This window comes from Scatophagus argus, chromosome 22 (assembly GCF_020382885.2).
Source record: "Scatophagus argus isolate fScaArg1 chromosome 22, fScaArg1.pri, whole genome shotgun sequence".
Lineage (NCBI taxonomy): Eukaryota > Metazoa > Chordata > Actinopteri > Scatophagidae > Scatophagus > Scatophagus argus.
The window spans coordinates 5,999,395-6,021,106 of NC_058514.1; the positions used below are offsets into that span (position 1 = coordinate 5,999,395).

General features: G+C 41.4%; 1 protein-coding gene across 1 annotated transcript; it reads left to right on the forward strand.

The window, feature by feature from the left end:
- The first annotated feature begins 1,338 nt into the window (after positions 1-1,338).
- Positions 1,339-20,438, forward strand: dcn (decorin). Its single transcript, XM_046379213.1, has 8 exons — positions 1,339-1,670; positions 9,163-9,395; positions 13,122-13,234; positions 14,150-14,363; positions 15,414-15,527; positions 15,740-15,833; positions 17,619-17,757; positions 18,963-20,438. Exons 2-8 carry the CDS (start codon positions 9,182-9,184, stop codon positions 19,161-19,163), a joined length of 1,089 nt encoding a protein of 362 aa, XP_046235169.1. The 5' UTR covers positions 1,339-1,670; positions 9,163-9,181; the 3' UTR covers positions 19,164-20,438.
- Positions 20,439-21,712: the final 1,274 nt, after the last annotated feature.

Consider the following 21,712-nt stretch of genomic DNA (forward strand, 5'->3'; position numbering starts at 1 on the left):
TGAACACATGGCTGTGAATGGAGACATTGGCTAATTTAACTTGTATCCTTCCTGCAACAGCATGACACAGTTTCTGTGAACACTTAACCACTCCAACGCCTTCCTGTCATGATGAGAAGATGAGGTCTGATTCATTTGGGGTTACAAAAAAGCAGACCCTGTAAACTTCCCAGAAAGTGAAGGTCTATATTTAAAGAAACTTTTCTCAGCTTGAGATTGTGAAATTAAAATGCAGTAAATCTTTTTTAAAAAGTATCAAGATGCTTTACATCCATAAATAGTTGATTCTGCAGCCCTATAAATGCATCCAATGCAACCAGTAGCTCAAAGTTTTCAATTACCCAGTGAAATGCCTCAGTATCCCCTGGATGACTTGGCACAGACAGTAAATGATCCAAAAGGATGAACCCCTAAAGACTTTGATGATAGTTTATGACATAATATCTGAAAATTAAACACATTCAACTCAACGTCAGCTGTACTTGTGTTTCATACTTATAAACCTGCTACACTAACAGGGGGAACATGGCAAACATACCTGCTCAACACAAGTTAGCACTGCCACTGTGAGCACATTGGTGTGGCTGCAGACTCTTACTTTTGTCTCTTGACTGCAACCACAATCTTATTATACAGTTGCTGCCATGTGTAGCCAAGATATTGCAGAAAGCAGGAATTCTTGAAATGTCAGTATTAGCCTGTTCATTGAGCCTGTTCTGGTGCTTGGCAGAATCGTCCAATTTCAAAGTTCTGTTCTAGTGACAGGGATGAAAAAAAAAAGACCACAAGGACAAAGAACAGGCTCCTTCCACCTCCTGCATAGTTCTCCAAAATGCCTCCTCCTCTGTTTTGAGCCAATAAAGTCCAATAGACCCAACAGTCCATTAAGGCAACCCAAACAAACCTAATCAAGATTTGGGGAATGGGGTTAAAAGAGAGAAGGAGGTTTACTGGGGGGAGGTGCCGATCTGAATAGGTTAGACAAAAATGTGTGTGCGTGTGTGTTTGTGTGTGTGTTTTCTTTTCTTCCTAGGAGTAATCAGTATGGAGGCTGAATGAGGATAAATGACAGAGAGTGTGAAAGAGGGAGAAAAAGAGATTGTGTGCAGCCTTCTCTGCTAAACTCCACAGCGGACCTATCATTACCAGATGTCACAGTGAGGGTGGCTGCCAACTGATTCACTGCTCATTGCCTTAGACTCTCTGCCTCTTTCTCTCCGTCTCCTTCCTTCCTTCTTCTTTTCTCTCTTTGCTCCCTCTTTCTGTCTCCCATTTTTCTTCTCTCTCCCTCTCTCTCTCTCTCCCTCTCTCTCTCGTTCTCTTTCCATTTTTTTCCTGTCTCCCTTCTCCACTTCCAGCTGTTTTTGGAGCATGCAGCAGGAGCGGGGCAAGTTCTCCACCAATTGTTTTCGGTCCTGAGAGGAGCTCTGCGATCGGACCCCTCCCTCCTTCTATCTCTCTCCCCACTCTCTCTCTCCTTTGTCTCTCTTCCCCTCTCTCTCTCCTCCCCTTGTTGTGACAGAGCACACCTGCTTGATCTTGGCTACACGCGCTCCGAGTCCAATTACCCCATAGGCCCTCGCAGCCACTTCACAGTCTCATCCCCCCCACTCGACTGGATTTTTGGGAGTCAAGCTCATCTCTCTTTGCCTTGCTTCTACTGAGAACAGGTAGGTTAATACTTCAGCTCTGAGAGGGGAGAAAAGTATGGGTGATAGTGGGTGAGGTTAGGAATAAGTTTTGGTTTCAGACGTTTTTTAAACAGGATAGAAAGTAGTCTTGAGAGAATGGTTTGTTTTTTGTTAGTTTGTGACTTTTTGACTACATGTGCACATGACAAACTCTGTCATTCATGACTCAAAAGTCACATTATTTGCTGATGATATTTTATAAAATCACTGCTTGTGTTTTTCTCGTTTTTATTTATTTTTTTATTTTTTTTGCAGTTGCATTTGAGCATGTGTGTCTCTATGTGTTAAACTGGATTTGAGTATGTTTTATTCACTTCTTCATAAATTCATGTGTGTTACGTGTATCCTGGATATGCTGCCAGATCTTGTTCCCACAGCTCTCTTGGCTTTGTGATGAGAGACCTTAATCATTCCCAGTCCAATCTGCATACAGCTCAGGGCGAAGGGGGTGTGGTGGTGCAGTTGATGCTGGTACCTCATTCCTCTGCCAAAAAAGTTATTCATCTGGCCCTTTGTTAATCACCAAAGTATCCAGCACTGAGTGCCATGTGATGTTTTCAGAACTTTTTCAGTTTATAATTTCAGCTTGCATGTTGTTTTCTATGGCATTAGACCAAATGTCTGGACACATGTTTGTTGGTTGTTTGGATGTAACCCATATGGAAGTGCATTCCTCAAGATACTTTGTGAGTTTGTCAGTTTTGTACAAGGAAAAGTGAATCAGGGAGTTGAGAGAGTCCAGGGTAGAAAACTTTTACTTTCTAAATGAGTTGTTTGCTTGTTATTGACCTCATTTGCTAACGCCAGTGGAAAGGATTTGTTACATTAATTTGTTCCCTTTCTCTCTTTGTTTAGCTTTCTCCCATTTTTCTTCTCTCCCTTTTTTTTAATTTTTTTTTTTTAATTTCTTTCCCTGTGGCATTTGGGCAATCTACAAGCAAATGTGGGGGGAAAAAGCTGAAACAACAATGAGGATATTTTCATGTTGATTCACCCTTTTATTGCCTGTCAAGACTTTGATTTGGAAAAGTTGCTTCTGCTTCTTCTCACTTTTTCCATTTCAGCAGTCCATTTGAGATTGCAGCCAGACTCTTTTAACCCAAATCTCTTATCTGTCTGCTCTGTGGCTCTGGTTCCTCTCAAAATGAACCCTGTCTGCTCATCGTGGCATTTGCTTCTGTGTTTTCACAGGAGCAGAACAGAACCCAAATTGCTAGGGGCAACTTAAAGAGAGAGGCTTAGAAGAGATGAAAAAAAAGCTGTACCTGGCAACGCACAGTGCCATTAATCCCGTAATGGTACAGCTTCCTCTATCAAAGAGAGGTCTGAAGGCTTCCCGGCAAGCCACCACGCAACTCTTAGCTAACTCATTACATCCTTTTTGCCAGCAGGGAAAAAAACCTAATAAGGTTCAGCTGCACTGAAAGAATCAGTGAAACTGAACAAGGGAGAAAACACAGAGACAAACACAACACAATGAAAAAAGAGATTTAGATTAGAACAGAGATTAAACGTGGCATAAACTCTATACTAAAATACACTCAGAGGAAAAGTACTTCACCAGTTCATACTTTTGAGCTGAGCAGATGTTCGACATCTGAACCAGGAATGAGTGAACGGAAGGTTTGGAGGAGACAAGGCCCAGATTTGTAATGAGGGGCTGCAGTTTTTCCATCTGGACTTCAGCTCTCCAGGTCAAAAAGAGCAAAAGAACAATGGAATTGAATGGACATCAGCCATAAACCCGCCCCACCATCCACTTGTTCACTGGAATACCACAAAGTTCCATATGCCAGTCTTTCAACAAAGTTTTAAGCATCAGTTCAATTCAAGTCAGACAGAGAAAGAAAATACCATAAGCTATGGGAGAAAAGGAACGAGCACAAACAGGGAGGAGGAGATGGAAAGAGAAGAAAGGGAGAGAAGGTTGGGCAGTTCGTCCACGTCTGAGCAGCGCAGACTGTTGATAATGGGACTGAGGTTGATGGCAGACCGACAACTCTTCTCATGGAACAGCTGAAATGTGGTTTAACCACTCGCTGGCTTTCTCATGCTATGGCTTTAGACAACAGGCATGCTTCAAAGACCCTAAAATGATCTCTCAATAATCCTCAAGGCTCTGACACTTATTTCTTTTGTCTACATAAAGAAATTCTACTGATGGTCATGGTGAGAAGAGTCTCTTGGGCATTCTTGAAAACAAAAACCTCGCATGCAGACATACACAGAAGCATAGATGACTATTCTCATGACAAACAATTTGGCTTAGCTCCTAATACAAGAACATTTTGGCTCTAAAATTGTTTGTTGGCCGTGTCTTTGCATATTTTCAGATACACATGTTCCCACTCACAAAATCCCCCGATATATCAGAAATTTGTTGACTGCTAGCACTGACAGCTAGCTCACTCATCTTTCACTTTTTAGCATTTTTATTAATCATAGTCATGTGTCTGAGCATATGCATTTGTGTAAGGATGTGGGAGGAGAGCTCACATTCATTTGCTGATGGGTTAAAAAGGGCCACACGTGTTTTAAACGTCCTGTGGCCTTGTAAATACCTTCCCATGATTCATTGCTGACAGGCGCTCTGCAGAAGCAGACGCAGGCCTGTGGAGAGTTAAAAAGGGAGGGGGCAGGTAGCAGACAAGGTTTGATGGAGGGACGGTGGTTGGCGTCTGCTTCATATTATTCTCTTCATGGCCTCATGATTTAATTCATTAAAATCAAGACACCGTGGTGCTTAATATTCAAGTCTTTTCCTTTCATACCACAGAAGTTTGAGTGAAAGGTTTGCTGAATTTGGTTGGTAATGTAATTGTTCTAAGGGCATCTCATTGACTTTCTACGCTTGAAAGTTTCAATAAAAGGCAGTGACAAAGCAAAGGAGGGAAAATTACTTTTCTCTCTCATGCAAGCTCTGCTTCCTGTCTGGGAATCATTAGTAATGCTGGGGCCAGACTTGGGGGAGAGTGGAGGGAGGGAAAAGACAGAAGAGACAAAAGAGGGACACGAGAGAACTGACAAGGATGCCGCTGACACAGGAAATGTCACAATGCACAATGTCACAATGCACCCCTTTTTTCGTGGTCAGAGACGGGATGATGAATCACAGGTTTTAGACACATGAGAGAAGAAACCAGAGGTGGTTAATGCACCATTTACAACATGTCCTTTTCTGAGATGAGGTAGATTGTAAATCTAAATGCGGTAGATTGTAAATCTTTTGAAGATGCAGATTAAAATTTCTCTCAGCTGCCTGTGCTTTTTACTTTTTGATGCATTTTTCTATAGCTGCCACAGTTCAATGGGCAGTACTTCAACAGCCACCTGTCGACCATCCAAAGCTCTTTCAAAGCTCTTTGGAAGGCTTGGAATGATTGAAGTTCAGGGAGAAATGACTCACAGAATAAAACAAGAAGTTCCATGAAGTTTCTTCACCAGTACATGAACTTCCTCATCCAAAAGTTTTGCAAAAAAGTCACCATAGAGCTCAGTATTGCTTTGTCCGAATTGGGTCAAACATTAAAATCAGATGTATCCTCTTCTTCTAGCGTGACACTGTGAGGTGAATGTGTCTCCAAGGTGGAGTCCTCCTTCATTATACCTCAGGATTGCCTGTTTTGGTTGACATTTTGGATTTGTTTGAAGGTTTTTTGGGGGGGTGACAGTCTTTATTGCAGGAAACAAGATTGTCTACCACATTTGCACAGTTCACTTCTTGTGAATAAAGCCTGTCCCATTTTCATCTTGTAAGCTGGCAAAGACCCGTGCCACAACGTGATACTCGCCATGTTCCTCGAATGAAGCCGTGCTGCACTGATACATTATGAAAATAACTTTGGACTCAAAAGTGTTTAATGAAAAGAATACCAAATTTTGAGTTGACAGTTGGTATCACCAGTACTTAATATTAACCCCGTAAAGCCCAAATAATTGACAGAATTATTCTAATTCTTTGAACTTGGAGCCTTTATTGGTCCCTCTGAACAAACAAACAAAAAAATGTTCAAATATCATATCTGTGCGCTGCATGTATCCAACTGTATCCATCAGGGAAGTGAAAATGATGGGGGGTATTCATCCTATAATATTAAATTGCATCTCCTTTGAGGGGATTCAAAATGCTGATACTGATGATCTGGAGTTAGCATGCTGAAGACATGTTCCAACATGCTCTGTTGAGAGCCCTCTGGGATCAGCGCACACAGTAGTCTGTGTCGTGTGTGTGTGTGTGTGTGTGTGTGTGTGTGTGTGTTTATTCACTAGATTCTTCAGTTCATGCGTCTGTACGTAGGTGGGGGAGTGTTCTTAGAGCAGGCCATCCTGCAGGGTCTGTGGACACATCTGAGCCGTAATGAAAGAAACAACACCTGGGGCTCAGCAGGTTGTTTCATGCATCATCTTCAGAGGTTCATCCCAGCCAAGAACACTGGGAAAATTCTTGACTTTCAACTTCATCAAAAAAATCATTTGATCTCCAGTTCCTTATTTTGATTTCAGGGTGACATTCTCAGGCAGATCTTGATTGGCCATTACTCACCACTCTAGTGCTGACACATGGCAATAAATCTCCACAATGAAAGCCCTTCATCTCCAAATCCAAAATCCCCTAATTTAATAATATCAGTACTACTCATAGTAGTTTACGCTGCAGCTGTGGGGAGAAATTATTAGTTGACGTCCCAGACAATGATCCCTAAAAATCTCTTATGTTCCTTTTTCCTGGTTTTATTTCAAAATCTTGTTTTAGTCTCGTCATCAGCAGCTCCTGAACCTGATTATGACTCACAAAGTAGCAGTAATTCATGTCTCTACGGTAATGCTGAAGCCATTAAATGCTCATAGAGCTTAGTTTGGGATCACTCTTGTTCTCTTCTTTTTTGCCTGTTTTGGCTCACATTAAAAGCTGATGAAATACTTATGGGCAAAGGTTGATGGTTTTATGGTAGGACACATGCAGGGCAGTCTGAAATCTTGCACCAATGCATATGTGCATGTATATCTGTTTATGCGCTTGTGGCCATGGGTCAAAGCACGGAGATGAGGTTCAGTGAGCAGCAGTGAGACTTTCTTTATTTTGTGTGCATGCTGTTCCTTTAAAGCTGGTACGCTGGCTTTGTAGATAATTCTGAATGTTTCAGCATGCAAGAACTGCCAGATGTGACAAGTTCACCAGCACATCTATGAAAACTCCAGGAGTTGAAATTAATATATCATACTATGAGACAAGCCCAACCCATCTGGCATCAAAACCACCAGGTAAAACTAACCATCAACGGCATCTACAAGCACTACTTGACCCAGGAGTCCTTTATACCCAAAATCCAAGACGACGGCAGAATGCTTCAGCCAAGTCTGCAGACAAGGTTTTCGCTGGATTGAGCTTTCAGCTGCACTTAGATAAGAGGGTCTGACGCAGCCAAGATTACTCAGTCTGTTGAAGACTGGAACAACGTGTCCTCTGGATCTACTGTATGTTCAGACCGGAGTTCTTTGTTTCAGCACCTCCCTCTGCAATACGTAGGCCTTTTCCATGTTTCCAAGTGAGACAAAGCAGTTTGCGTGGAAAACATCTTGACATCAAGCATCGTTGGCTCAAAGTGCCGACTTATGAAATCACCATTTTGAGTGTTTTTCAGGTTTTTTTCTCTTCATAGCAACTGAACAAGAGTAACAAAGAAACATTAAGAGCCAGAGCTATCCCATCCAACACAATTCCCTTCTGAATGGAAGTGATTTTAAGCCTGGTCATACTGTATGCAAGCACTGTAACCACTGGACTGGAGCTGTACAGTGTGTCAAAGTGGTGGCTGTTTTGTGGACAGGGACTATAATTACTGCTTGTGTTGAGAGTCCTTCTGAGCAGTGATCCCTGTGACCTGACGTAACCTGGATTTACACTACACCAGCACATTTTCTCTTGGTTTCTCTCTAATTGTCAAAGATTGCACACTGCTGTAAACCTCTGAAAGAGTCAAACCTGTGCATTTATTACTTTTACACACAGATGTAGAATTTAAAGCACCATATACCTGCACAAACCATATAAACACTTTCAGCTCTGACCAACTGATGGTTTTTGGGTCAGTTTCATCATCCTGGCCATGATGTTCAGGTCAAGGTCTACTACAGAACGGCTGCACCCAAATCATTTGCTAGCTGCTGTGGCTCAAATCCGCCCTTCAATTATTGTGGCACCGAGAGGGAAGGAGCAACTTTTGGCTATACGCTTGACAAGCAGATTGCTGGGTCTTTGAGACTCTGCATGCATTTGTGTGGTGAGTCTGTTGCTGTGTTAAAGGTCAGGGAGTTTTGTGGATCTCCACACTGTTTGAGAGTGAGAGCTTGTATGTGTCAATGGGGTTGCAGCTGAGTTTAGAAACAGACGACTTCATAAGGAAGCGGGATTCTCCCAGTGACTCTGCTAGTAGGCTACAGTAGGTGCATACTGTAATGGCTGACAATTTATAACTGTAATACAATGGTATACTCTGACTGCCATGAAAATTCCCATAATGCATTCCTTGTGTATTACTATGCTCTTGCAACTGTCGATCTGTCTCTGTTTCAAAAGCTGTACAAAGAAGAGTAAAGTGATTCCCCAAAAGTTCTACTTGAGTTGTTTGCAGAGCAGATCAACTCATTTGAAAACAGTACAATTTCATTATAAAGTGTATCTGTGTAGTTACCTGTAACATCTGTATAGCACTGAAAAACTCATTAAAACCAAACCAGAAAAACAAAATAACATTTGAACATACATCAGTGTGATGGAAAACTTGCCTAAAACATCTTTAGGAAAAATATACAAGAACACTGAGCTAAAAGTACCAGTTAAACTGTTGAAACACTGACTTCGAAACCGACTAAAAACCCATAAATGTTGAAATAACTAAAAGTTATCAGATAATCGGTTGAAAATGACCGAGTGGCCTCTGCCACTCCAAGTGATAATAACCAAACTGACACAACACATTTTAACACATTTAGAGCCTGACTTCCTTTTGAATAATGAAAATCAAAGTCAGTAACCCAAGCTATAACTAGTCTGCTTTGTCAAAAGGGACAACCGTGGTGTATTTTTTCTCATCTGGGTTTGCATAAACCTCTGCTCCATCACCTTTCACCCTTTGCCCAAAACTGATGAGTCAAATATTTGAGCAACCACATTTAATTGTTACACCCAAGTGTTTAACCCTCTGGCCTTGCACCTTTCACCTTTGCCCTTTGCCCCCCAGGACTTCAGTCAATGTCTCAGCATCTGTCTTTCCCACACTGTGTCGTCCCCTCTGCCTTTGACAGCCTGCCGCACTGACCATCCATTTTCTCCCTTCTCTTTGCTTAGTTTCCCTCTGAGTTCAACAGTGGATCAAAAACAGTTAAACATAGTATGGCAAACTAATCATAGACAGACTGTTTTGAAAGTGTATCCACCCAAACCTTTGAACTGTGTCCTCTCATTCCCCAGGCTCCCTGCTAGCAGCACCATGAGGTCAGTCTGTCTCTCTCTGCTCCTGGTCACTGCCTGCTGGGCTCTGCCCTTCCGCCAGTCCGGCTTCCTCGACTTCATGATGGAAGATGAGCCAGGATCAGGAGATCTGGATCAGACCAAAACTATAGACTTCCCTGTCATGCCTACAGGACCCAAGTGCCCCTTCAGATGCCAGTGCCATCTGCGCGTGATCCAGTGCTCTGACCTCGGTAAACCCTCTGGTTGTTTATGTTGTGTATAATCCCACACACTCTCATTAAATTAACTGTTTAATTTGCAGCATTGTAGCATTAATGAATCAATATCCACGCCGATTCTGAGGCTGAGATGTAATTACTAGAAACAAAGGCAAACACACAACAGGTGACAGTATCCTCTGTAATACATCAAGCCCCAGAGCTAATGAGAAAATCTTATCGATATATTAGTGCTGGAACTTGATTCGTTATTTGACTGTAAAATGTTAGAAAGTTGTGAAAAGTGCCCATCATAATTTCCCATAGCCCAAAGTGAGCCCAAAGTAACCAACCATCAGTCCAAAAAGCCTGAAAAACCTGCTGTTTTCTCAAATGTAACACATTAATGTGCTTTTAGTTTTGAGAGATGCAACTTTCTACTGATGCTACTCGACCATATTCCCTAAAATGTCTCAGTGTGACTTTATTTTTAAGGCTCACACAATGTGTAACAGTAACACGTCCATTTTCTTCTTTCCATCCTGGCCTGAATTCCAACCAAATGAACTCATTTTGATGGATCAGATACTGAAGTCAGATGGGCGTCTGCAGTAATTTTACTGTATTGTTACTCTGTTGAGTGACATTACTGTGTTTTTAAGAGCAGAAAAGGTCACTGACTTTTCAAGCTTGGCCTCCTCCAACATCCACCCAAGGGGTCATCCCAGGGGTTCAGTATGTTATGCATTATTGTAAGTTCTCTAAAGAACATGACACCAATGCTGATCTTAAATGCTCACAGATGCTGTGAGCCTCATTGCACTTCCTGTAACAACTACATTATTTGCCGTTTCTGGGTAAACTGTTTTTTAAACACTGGTGGAGATTAAAGGTTTGCCCCCGCACAGACAAAAGTCCCAAAGACATCCCACTTTTAACAGATTCAAATGTTTCAAAACTTGTTTCCCAATGTAAAGCTTACTCACCAAGCTTGAAAGAGCACAATTACTTTGCCAGCTTTTTAATTCAGCACAGTCACAACAATTTACTCAATTGTCATCTTTGCTGTGTGGATCTCATCCACTCTGTTTGTCTAATGTGATGTATACATGAGCTTGACTCAGACTTTGTCATAGAAAAGTCCCTGACCTCATTTATTTTTGTATATTACACAACAGTACTCCGCAGATGGGTTTGATAGTTTTTAGGTTGTTCTTTTGTTTGGGAACTGTGAAGCGCAAGCTTCATTAAGTCAGATGAAGGATGAAGCTCATAACCACTTTAGTTTATTAAGCTCCAAAGATCCAGGGCTGAGATAGTGGAATAAAGACATTTATAGATTCAAAACAACGGTCACAGGAAGTGTAAAGTACAAGCACAGCATGCAGACCCACAGGGACAACAGATGGGCAGGTGGCTCAATAGTCAGAGCCACAGACAGGCAGCCAGAGCCACAGACAGTTGGAGAGAGTGATGTTCAGGAAAAGGATGGTTCCATTACATCAGTCCTCCAGCCGGGGCCCTAGTCAGCAACAGCACTTTCTCCCCCAGGAGACGCAGCTCTATGGCTGGATTCTCAACTCCTGCATCAGCACTGTTGGCCCTGAACCTCCATCTGTTCCCCAGACCTGCTGGCCTGTGCGCAAGCACACACTCACACATTTACGCACACAGAGGATTAAAAGTTATATGTATACATTTGAATGCACACACAGACACACTCACGCATGGGCTCAGGCAAGACAGAAGAGTCTGCTCACCATCCCAAAGCACCTTTTCATTTTTGTCTGTCCTCGCTTCCGAATGGCCTTCCAAAAAAAATCCAAACTCAATCCCATGAGGCGATCAGGCCTTTGCCGGTGTAACGAGATCAACTTGCCTCATCCGGCCAAAGGGCCAGGCATGCAGGGAGAGCACATTGCATAAACACTGTCGTTAATGCATGAAGTGCTGAACATGAGTCCATTTCAATCCAAAGCAATCACACGCTTCACATCCCGATCACTTCATTGCTTCAGAATTGAGTGATTAATTGTGACTTGAAGTTGAATTTTCTTGGTCATTTCCTGCCCAAGTGGCTATCAGTTGAAAAGCGAGAAGCTGACCCAAACATGACACTCAAATCATGTGTAAGTACTAGTCAGTTCATATTATTTTCATCATGGCTCTGATTATTATGACAGCCTTATCAAGTATTTGATTGAAAAGCCATAGTGCTGCAGTTCATTAATCACTCCAAGGATCGAAAGTTCATTTTCTTTGTACAAAACTTCTCCTCCGTTGTACTAAACTAAAGGTTCATTTAAATTATTTCATTAAAACTGTAAGAAAAATCAGTGTTAGTTAAAAAATACTGCTGAAAGTCATACATTAAAGATGAATTTGCAAAGTAGTGTTTTTCCCTTCCGAACTGCCAAAACAAAGAGAGAAGCTCAGATTACAACCCACACAGAGGGAGTGTGAGGTCAATCTCTGTTCAGGACACCAACACATTTTTCTCCTTATGTTCTGTTACAGACACCACTTTTCAAGCCATGTTTGTCACAAGAAAACTTCTACAAGTAAAACTGAACCCTTTTAAGTTTACTGCAAATTTTTGTGCTTGAGTGGCTTCTTGAAGGGACTGCAACAAATTGGATGAATGAGGAAATCTGGGTGAAATTTTGGTTGTACGGCTTTTTTTTTCTTAAACAAATTCAAGTGTTATTTTATATCTGTAAAAGCTGCAACAATTAGTCTTACATATTGAAATGACACATGCTAACATCTTTAACAGACCGTAAAAGTGTTTAGAATGGATTAAAAAATATTTTAATGGGGTATTTCAGGTATTTAGTTTTTTATTCTGATAGTTTGAAGTTTGGTTTCTTGAAAGAGAGAGATTGAAATAAACTGAATGAAGCAGCAAAGGCTCAGATAGTCTTACTCTGCGAAAATAATGAAAACAAAGCAATGTGTGTGCAAGTACAGAGGTGCGGTGTGGTGCTGTAATGATGGCGCTGACCACAATCAGCTGTGACGGGTTCTGGGTCATCAAATGCTGAGCTGCAAAAGCTGACAGAAAAGCAAACCTAGCTGGAATTAATGTTTGGGTGAGTTGAACAGGAGTCATGGCAAGGTTTAAGGACAAAATGTGTCCACACATACATGTGGACTGAGTGTAAACTTCTTGGTTAGACAGTATCATCCGGCGCCTCTTCCCGTGAAACATAAACTAGCCAATCTGAGTGTATTTGTTGTTGTAGCAGACAAGCATGACTCTCAGATGTCACTGCTTTCATCCGCTCTTTCACTACAAATGCCATTTTCTTTGTCACTCCAGCCAAGACGTGCCACGATAAAGTCCAAGCAAAACAATTTAGCGTGAGCTCAGTGTCCAGGTATGCAGTCGCTTACTTATTCCAAAGGAAATTTGTTTTAAGGTCCATTTCCACCACATGTGCCTCAGAGCAGAATGGGTTTTATGGTGGCATACCAAAGGGACCAAATAACTATTTGATGTGCTCCAAGTCCCTGTCATTGAAACTTGATGTAGCATGCTATGACGACAAAACAGACTTTGTTATTTCGCTACTGTAATCTCAATTACTTTTCCCTGCTCATCCAGATTTGATTTTCTGTTTTTTCTTGTCTGCATGTGTGCAGTCCATGCCAGCTCTCTGAAAACTTCAAATAGCATTCACTTTCCCGTCATATTAAATATGTAAATATATCACCCTATATCTAATTGAACAATGTCTCATAAAAATTCCTGGTCAGGTCTGAAGACGGTTCCTGGGGACATCCCAGATGACACCACCCTGCTGGACCTGCAGAACAACAAGATCACTGAGATCAAGGAGAATGACTTCAAAAACCTCAAAGGGCTTCATGTAAGAGACATTTTACTTCCATCTGCAGAGCTTCCTGTGTGTATCATTCCTTGAGTTATGTAACATGTTCTATGTCCATGTTCTAATCGTAGCACTAATTCGAACCATTCTTCAACATGAACCCTTGATGATCCCCATGAGGAAACATCTTGTTTTAAAATAAATTATTATTAATAATCAGACGGCTCCTGAATCGTTAAAATTCTAAAATATGGACCCCAGATTTGTCTTCATCCTCCATTTAGCGACCCATAGAGCTCTTTATCTCCCATATTTACCATCACCACACCACCACTGCCCCCAATCACCAGGTGCATGGAAACTATTCACCCGCAGGCCTTTCACCCTCACGCCTCAAAACTCCTCAAACTCTTGCAATAAATACCTCTGTCTGAGCTGTTTCCACTGTAATGTAACTGGCCTCTTAAGGGAATGGACCACATACCTCACATTGACTTGTGTCTGCTTACATGAGTGTGGAGGAGCAGGGGCGAGATTCCTCTGAAAATAAATTAAAAACAACTTCAGAGCGGACCTGAACTTGGCCCTCCATCTTGACAGCACGGGCTGGAGTATCTAACATCTGCTGAGCTCAAAATGTCTTGTTTTTGTAGAATCTCATCTGGAAAGTACAGATTTTTACTGTCCCATGGAGTGTTTGTAACAGTGGATGTTTCTGAGTTGAAGTAAAAACAGTGAAAGCCACTAAGGTGTAAAGTTTCACATAAGGTTCAAATTCCATAACAATACAACTTTCAACACTGTTGGGAATTTAACCAAGAACAGACTGGATGTGAATAAAGAAACTGCTGCAGCCTGTTCACTGCCCCAAAGTGCTGTGGTGGTAGTGGTAAAAGCTCCACTACACCATACAGCAAGAATAAAAATGTGTATCTGGTATTCTTCCTTTCATAGGCTCTGATCCTGGTGAACAACAAAATCACCATCATCCACGCCAAGGCCCTCAGCCCTCTGACCAAGCTGCAGCGTCTCTACCTGTCTAAGAACTTGCTGAAGGACATGCCCGCCAACATGCCCAAGAGCCTGCAGGAGCTGCGCATCCACGAGAACGAGATCACCAAGATCAAAAAGGCCTCCTTCCAGGGCATGTCCAGTGTCATCGTCATGGGTATGAAAAGGAAATCACTTGTGGATTTGTTTAAAAGCGCAGATATTTATTTGGAGGCATGGCGTAAGATGAGACATATTTCCAGTCTCATCTTCAGAGGCATGTCTGTCATCTTGCAAATGGCTACAGTTCAGCAGGAATGATAAAAGCTATTTACCCGGAGTGAAACCAGTGTTTAAATGTAATATTCCATGACACTGAAATTAAAATTTGTCTGAGGATGCAACCTGCTGCTGGAAAAAAAGATAAAAGCCTGAAGTCTGTTTTAGACGGTGGCATGTGATAAAGGAGATCACAGACTGCGTCGCAGTTCTTGTCTTTGCTGCTTTTCTGTGTTTGCACTTTCCACGGGAAGAGCTGTCACAGTGCTCAGACAAAACGCGAAGCCTTTGTTCAATCTTCATCAAAGAGCAGTCGAAGTAATTTGAGGATTATTTTAGAACTGACTGGAATACTGAAGAGGATAAAAACACTCTATCCCGATATTTATTTATATTCAAGCAGGTACTTGTATAGGAACGGAACATTTGATTGATTTTTGTTTGGAAAAGTTTAGAAAGTTTTCTTCATGGCTTTTCACTGTTGAGATGAAGATTTACAAATCTGAACTGTGGCAGCCTGTTAATGCATTACATTACATTACATATGTTTTGTTTTTCACAGAAGAATGAAGGGCTCCACTTTGCTGTCACTTACACAACTCATCTTAAACTAGTAAAATTTCCTGTTTCCCAAAGTGAAAAATAAAAGTGTCATTTTGTCATTGCTCAACTAAGGCTCCAAGTGTGGATTCACTCACTTAAAATGCAACGATGTGAAAGGTTTAATCCATGACAAATCAGGGAATCTGGTGTGGAGAAAGTCTGCATTGCAAACACAAGCTTTTCTCCTGCCAAAGACTTTGTTACTCATGAGTCAGCTCTGTGTTCCCGCAACACACCAGAAGAGGAATTAACTTCATAGATGTGATCAATTACTGCTGTTCTCGCTTTCCTTTTCCTCTTTATTTCTGTGCTCTCAATTTGTTTTTTCATCCATTTTTTCTTTCAGAGCTTGGGTCCAACCCCCTGAAGAGCGCAGGAATCGACAACGGTGCTTTTGCTGACCTGAAAAGGGTCTCTTACATCCGCATTGCTGACACTAACATTACAGAAATACCCAAAGGTAAAGCTCTAATATCATCTCTTACAAATATAATTTCTAACCAAAAGGCTGAATGCATGGATTTAAATCTATAGTCAAAGATGAAAAACCAAATTTTACTAAAACCATCTGTTTCTAAGTAAAAGTGACGTCAGAATGTGATATAAGGTCAGAAACAAGATTACTTGAATTATCACTTTGCTGGTGGTCATCCTTGTCTTGTGGGTTGTCAGGTTTGCCCAGCTCTCTCTCTGAGCTCCACCTGGATGGAAACAAGATCACCAAGGTGACAGCTGCCAGCCTGCAGGGCCTGAAGAACCTGGCCAAGTAATAAGAACTATGATTCTTGTTGTTTCTTTTTGACTTGAGGATTTGAATTGAGTTGAATTTCCCTTTATTTACTACGATCCTCTCACTGTATGTCTTGAGACACTGTGTTTACCTCTTGTTTTACTTTTGTTATGAAATTTATTTTTTTTTTGTGGCACCAAATTGACTTGGGTTAAACAGTTTTATCTAAAGTTTGCTAACATTAGCCACCATGAGCTCCAGACTATGTGTGACTGAACTGGTAAAAACAAGACTGTACTGAATTTAGTTTTATCACTAATGAATTCAGCTTTTCACTGTAAGAGGGAGATTGTGTTATTTCAAATTTAAGAATTTCACTTCTGTGTTATGATGGATCCCACTGCTTTTCTTGTGAGTCTCACCCCACTCCGCCTCTGACCGGTTGCTTTGTTGGTTGCATTGGTTAGGTGTAGGCATGATCATGATGTTAACAGTTTTGAGTCAAGCACACAGGCCGTATGATGTGTAGCTCTGATTGTGTCTGTGTTTTTTTTTCTTTGTGGTTGGGCTGTGTAACAAACAGTCATTGGTAGTGCTGATACAGCGGTAGTTTCCCAGTTCCCAATTAAACAGACCAACTTCCACACCAATAAGTCCCTGCTGCCCAGCCTGCTGCTGCTGCTCCTCTGAGAGTCACTCCTCCTCTGCATCCGCTAAGAGCAGAGAGGCTGGGTGTCCACAGACTCCTGCCAGGCTGACCATCTGGCTGGCCGAGGAGAGGCAGCCCGGTGGCAGACGCCCGCAGACACCCAGCCTGTCCCGCTCTGTCTCTGCCCGGGGACACAGCTGCGACAGTCAAAGAGGTCGGCATGTTTACAGATGAAACTACAGCTCACACTCCGCTGTATCACCGCCACGGGCTGTTTGTTTTACAAACCAACCGCGTGAAAATCCCAGGCGCACACAGAATAAACGCTTTGTGATTGACTCAAACTGTTAACTCAAAGTCCTTCAGAATTAACATTTCCCAATGCTCAACACTTTGATAAACAGTAAGGTTAAAGTTGATTGGGTTATAGGGTGAGACAATCGGAGACAGTGTAAGGTGGTCTTTCAAAGAAAAGCAGTGCCATTCACTTACACAGGTATCAGTGTAAAGTTTGCTAAAATTAGCCACCATACGCTGCCAGTCACAGCTGACTAAGTAAAATTGTAGGGTTAAACCTCATGTTGTGTTTTAGTGCCAGTGAATTCAGCATTTTATTTGTAAGAGAAAGAATCTCTTTATGTTCTCTTCAAGCTGTTTTCACTCTCTGGTTTGTATTAGCTTTGCTTGGAACACTAGTTCTGATTACCTTTTAAACAGTTTACTGCATAACAAAACCTAAGACCTAAACTGTAGTTTTTGGAAAATCTAAATAACTGGTTTGCTTATAAAATTCGGGTACACTGCGTTTATAAGATAACTGCCAAAGATGGCATACCAGTCTCGAACAAAGAAGGCTTTGATGCAGCGTGAGTAGACAGTGTTGAACAGGATACGAGCGAAGGACAGTTTTTTATTTTTCATTTGTGAGGACTGTGAAAGTTGCCTGATGGCCACAATGACAGGTGTAGATTCTGTTTGGTAACCTTATTTCCTCCGCTCATTTTTTTTTCCTTCCTGCAATTGACTAATGATAATTTTGGCAGCTGGAGACAAATGTTGACGTCACTGTCTTGGTTTCTCCACTCATGCAAAGCGTACTCTTGTGTTCCTTGTTCTTCCACACATGAGCACATTTCCATGTCTCGTCTCACTTGCTGGTTTTTCCCTTCCAGGTTGGGTCTGAGCTACAATGACATCAGCTCAGTGGAAAACGGCACAATGGCTAACGTCCCCCACCTGCGAGAGCTGCACCTCGACAACAACGGTCTGACCAGCGTTCCTCCTGGCCTCTCCGAACACAAGTACATCCAGGTACATGCTGGTTTGATTAACATTGTGATTACGTCTCACGTTATTAATTGAGGTTCGAATACACACCACAGTCACAGGAAGACTGTTTTTGTAACCATTTAGTTCCAGCAAATTACCACGGCTTTAGCATTATAGTAGTTATGTTTCTCATTTTCCACCGGAATGATCACACACAGCTTATTTTTCCTTGAACCAAACCAGTCTGGAAAAGTTTACTTTGCTGCATTTTTGCATTTGGTTTGTTTAGGTTCACACTGCCTGAAGACAAGTCAACCAAAGCTTCCATAGCAAAAGTCACATGGATTCATTTAGTTTGTTTATTGAGTCAAGTGTTGGTAGTCTGTCATACTATAACGTTACAGATTTTAGCAGCGGGGGGTAAACAAACTTGATTTAGGGCCCTTTAAAATTAGTTCGGCTTCACTTTATTTTGTAATTTTATTGGGCTTCTCGAGCCTGAGTGACTGCTGCATCAATCCAACCCCCATAAAACCTATTTGAGGTAATTTCCTGCAGAATGGATGGATGCTTATATATTCGCTGCTAATGAACTGCAGCACTGCACTCCTGTCAGCCATTTTTGTGCTGCTTTTTAGTGAGCACCCAAGTTTTATTGTCTCTACTGAAAGCAGGTGTTCACTATGGTTTTTATTTTAAGAACTGCATACCCAGAAGGACTTAATGAAGAGCTTTTTCACATTTTAATTACATTTTTCTTTTTGTTCTTTGTCGTCTGTCCTTTGCATGTTTCATTGTATATTATGGCTGTTGTAATTCATGGTTTTGTATAGTTTGGTGCTTTTGGAGCAAGTGGCTTTGGAATCTGTAATTAGCATTATAACGTCTGGCCCACTGAGTTTTTGGCACCTCCCTCCTTTTGTTCTTATTTCTAGGATCCTTCTCATCTACCTCAGAGCTGCATAATGAAGGCTACTCTGCTCAAAGCACAATACTTTGCTGCATGATTGTTTTCATCTATGTTTATATTTATATACGCTTTTGTTTTTACTGAATATGAAACCGTAATCTAAAGCAGCATCAGCTCTTATTTTGGAGTTTTACCGCCCTCCCGTTTTTACTTCAACAGTTTGATCTGTTATTATTCATTTGGTGACTTATTATTATCATCTTCTTTATCATCTTTATTTTGGAAAGACATGAACCAAATGAACGGAGGTTGTAATCATTTAAATATCCTCCTCTAGGTGGTCTACCTCCATGCCAACAAGATTGCTGCTGTTGGAACAGGGGACTTCTGTCCTCCTGGCCTCAACAGCAAGAAGGCCATGTACTCTGGCATCAGCCTCTTCAGCAACCCTGTGCCTTACTGGGAAGTTCAGCCAATCACCTTCCGCTGTGCCTCTGACCGCTCCGCCATCCAGCTCGGCAACTACAGGAAGAAGTAGAGCGTGCCGCGTGCCTCTGCGAAGAAGTGTGTTTGTAAATGAGTGTGTGAAAGTTTTGTAAGCGTGCGTGTTTGACCGCAGCCCCACAACACTGACCCCACCCACCCACCCACCTCCCCACAAACGACGATGTCCATAATCCACTCGCTCATTTTCAAACTTTGATGGACATGGACCTCAAACACAACATATCATACATTATTTAGCTTCGAGGTTGGTGCAACATAGTACACACAGACACACACACACACACAGCTTACAGCAAACACCAGCATACTATGGTGATGCTCTCACACACACAGCACATCATTCATAGAAGCAGTTAAGCAAGCACTAACGTTGCAAAAATGTTTTCACATGCTGTAACAAATTATTGTGCCAGAAATTGAAATTAAGAGGTGTTCCCTAACCAAAAAGATTTGAAATCTCACTCAGTGGAAAATGTTATAAATCCCAGTTTGGAACTTCTCAACCTTAAGTCATTGAACTATAAGACAGCTGACCTGTAGAGCAGGCAGCAAGGGGTTAACTTGTGTTTTACAATACCGTTAACAACTGGTATACTAGAATGTACTAGATATTACCTGTGTACTAGGAATAGCATTTAGAGTGTAACATTACCACGCTGCACTCCATGAAAGAACTGAGTTTCTATTTGTATTGTATTCAATTCAAGTAGAGATAAAAGCAACCGTGACGTCTATCACGTTGTGATTTCTTGTGCTTACTTCAGTGTTGATTTAGTTCTGAGTGTTTTTACACTTTTCCTTCATCACATTTCATCCCTTGTTCCTCTCGTAGTGTATGTTGTTGCCATTAAAACAAGGTGAAAATAACTCCTAAAAATGTAGAATAAACCATATATGTTTTAAACAGAAGCCATTCCCAAAGATTTATATGCATGCTCTTATTTTATTTTATTTTTTTCCCCTTTCAACTTGAATCTGGTGCTTTCTGGAATCTCTTGTTAATGTGTGTATGTATTTCTTGCCATGTTTCCTTGCCTTTTATTTCCTTTTCTTGAAAGTCAAGAAAAATTGGAGGGTGCACGTGGACTGGCATGCCCACTGCAACCACGTTGGTGTGAATGTTGTATGTATAGACGCTGTATATAAATGCTGTATAAAAACTTCTCATTGCTCAAAGGCACAAGCACTTATCATAGCTCAGACTTAATATATCAGCTACAAAGGTGTTCCTCTTTTTTTTCCTCCCCGGAGCAGGGGCTCCAGCTAAGGTGTCCTGAACAAAATAAAAATACTAATGGAAAAAGTTTTTGATGGGTGTAATGACCCGAACTTGCATTATTATCGATAACGTGCATGAAGATTTGCGCTCACGGTCACTGGATGGCACTGACCACAGCACAAACGTAAAGGGGGCAGCGGTTTCCTGGTGAACAAGGTCAAAAGGAGGCACAGGTAAAGAGTACTGAGACACTGAGACACATCAGGTGAAAGTGCTACAGGCGCACATTAACGATAGAAAGTGTTGTCAGAGACTTGAAATATCCAGTACGGTCACCTTGATTGACTGAAATATATTCAAATGTTCCATTTATGGGAAAAATTTGTGCATATTATGTAGTTGTGGCGAGAGCTTAAATGAAAGAATTGCACCCAACATCATCCATACAGAAGGATTCCTGCCACATTTCAACAGACAGTTCATAAGGTGTTTGCCCAGAACCTGCACCCATCAAAAAAATCTGGCTTTGAAGGTGTTTTGGCCTCACTTTTAAAAAGTCATAAATCATTTTCACTTTATTCAGTTACTTTTAACAAAGTGCTGGTTTCTTGTCGTCCCATAACGAGTCATTTCACAAATGTTGCAGCACATAATCGACTGTACTCTTGTCAAAGAGTAAAGATCGCTAAGATTCCTCTTCAGTGTCCAGTGAGACTGGAAAAAAATGAGAACACTGGGACCACTCGTCAAGTCCATTCGTTCAGGATATAAACATCGATGTGTTCACCACTTTTTTGGCTTTAATATAAAACAGCACTGTAAATCAAATCAGTGACTGTTGTAGACCCAAGTTTTACAAAAAATGAACTTTTTTTTTAAACAATTCATTTAGTTCCATTGAGGCTTTGAAAAGTTTTTTTCCTAAAATGAGTTATATTACCCCTGAGGGGAGAGAGGACATATAGTTCTTGTTCCAAGTTCAGTTTTCCATCTATTTTCTATATTCGCTTAACCTTAAGGGTTCAGGGGTTGGAGCCATTCCCAGCATCCTTATGGCCCAGACTCTACATGCCATCACAAGATGTTCTGTATACTTTCACAGGACACATATGCATGTATATATACACAGATATACAATACATTCAATTAAGACTCTCCAGTGCACCGTGTCTGTGGTTTGTGGGAGGAAACTGGTGCTCTCTCAGGAAATATGCCACCAACACACGGAGAACATACAAGCTCCATGCAGACCAGCAGGTTTGACAATGGACCATCTTGCTGTGGGAGACAATGTTGATCACTGAGCCATCATACCAACACATCCAGGTCCCTGAAAGACTGATGGCTGAAAATAGTTAGGT

Coding starts and splice junctions, on each gene's coding strand:
- dcn (XM_046379213.1), top strand. CDS start 9,182: ATGAGGTCAGTCTGTCTCTCTCTGCTCCTGGTCACTGCCTGCTGGGCT. Junction 9,396..13,121: donor GATCCAGTGCTCTGACCTCG/GTAAACCCTCTG, acceptor ATTCCTGGTCAG/GTCTGAAGACGGTTCCTGGG. Junction 15,528..15,739: donor CATTACAGAAATACCCAAAG/GTAAAGCTCTAA, acceptor GTGGGTTGTCAG/GTTTGCCCAGCTCTCTCTCT.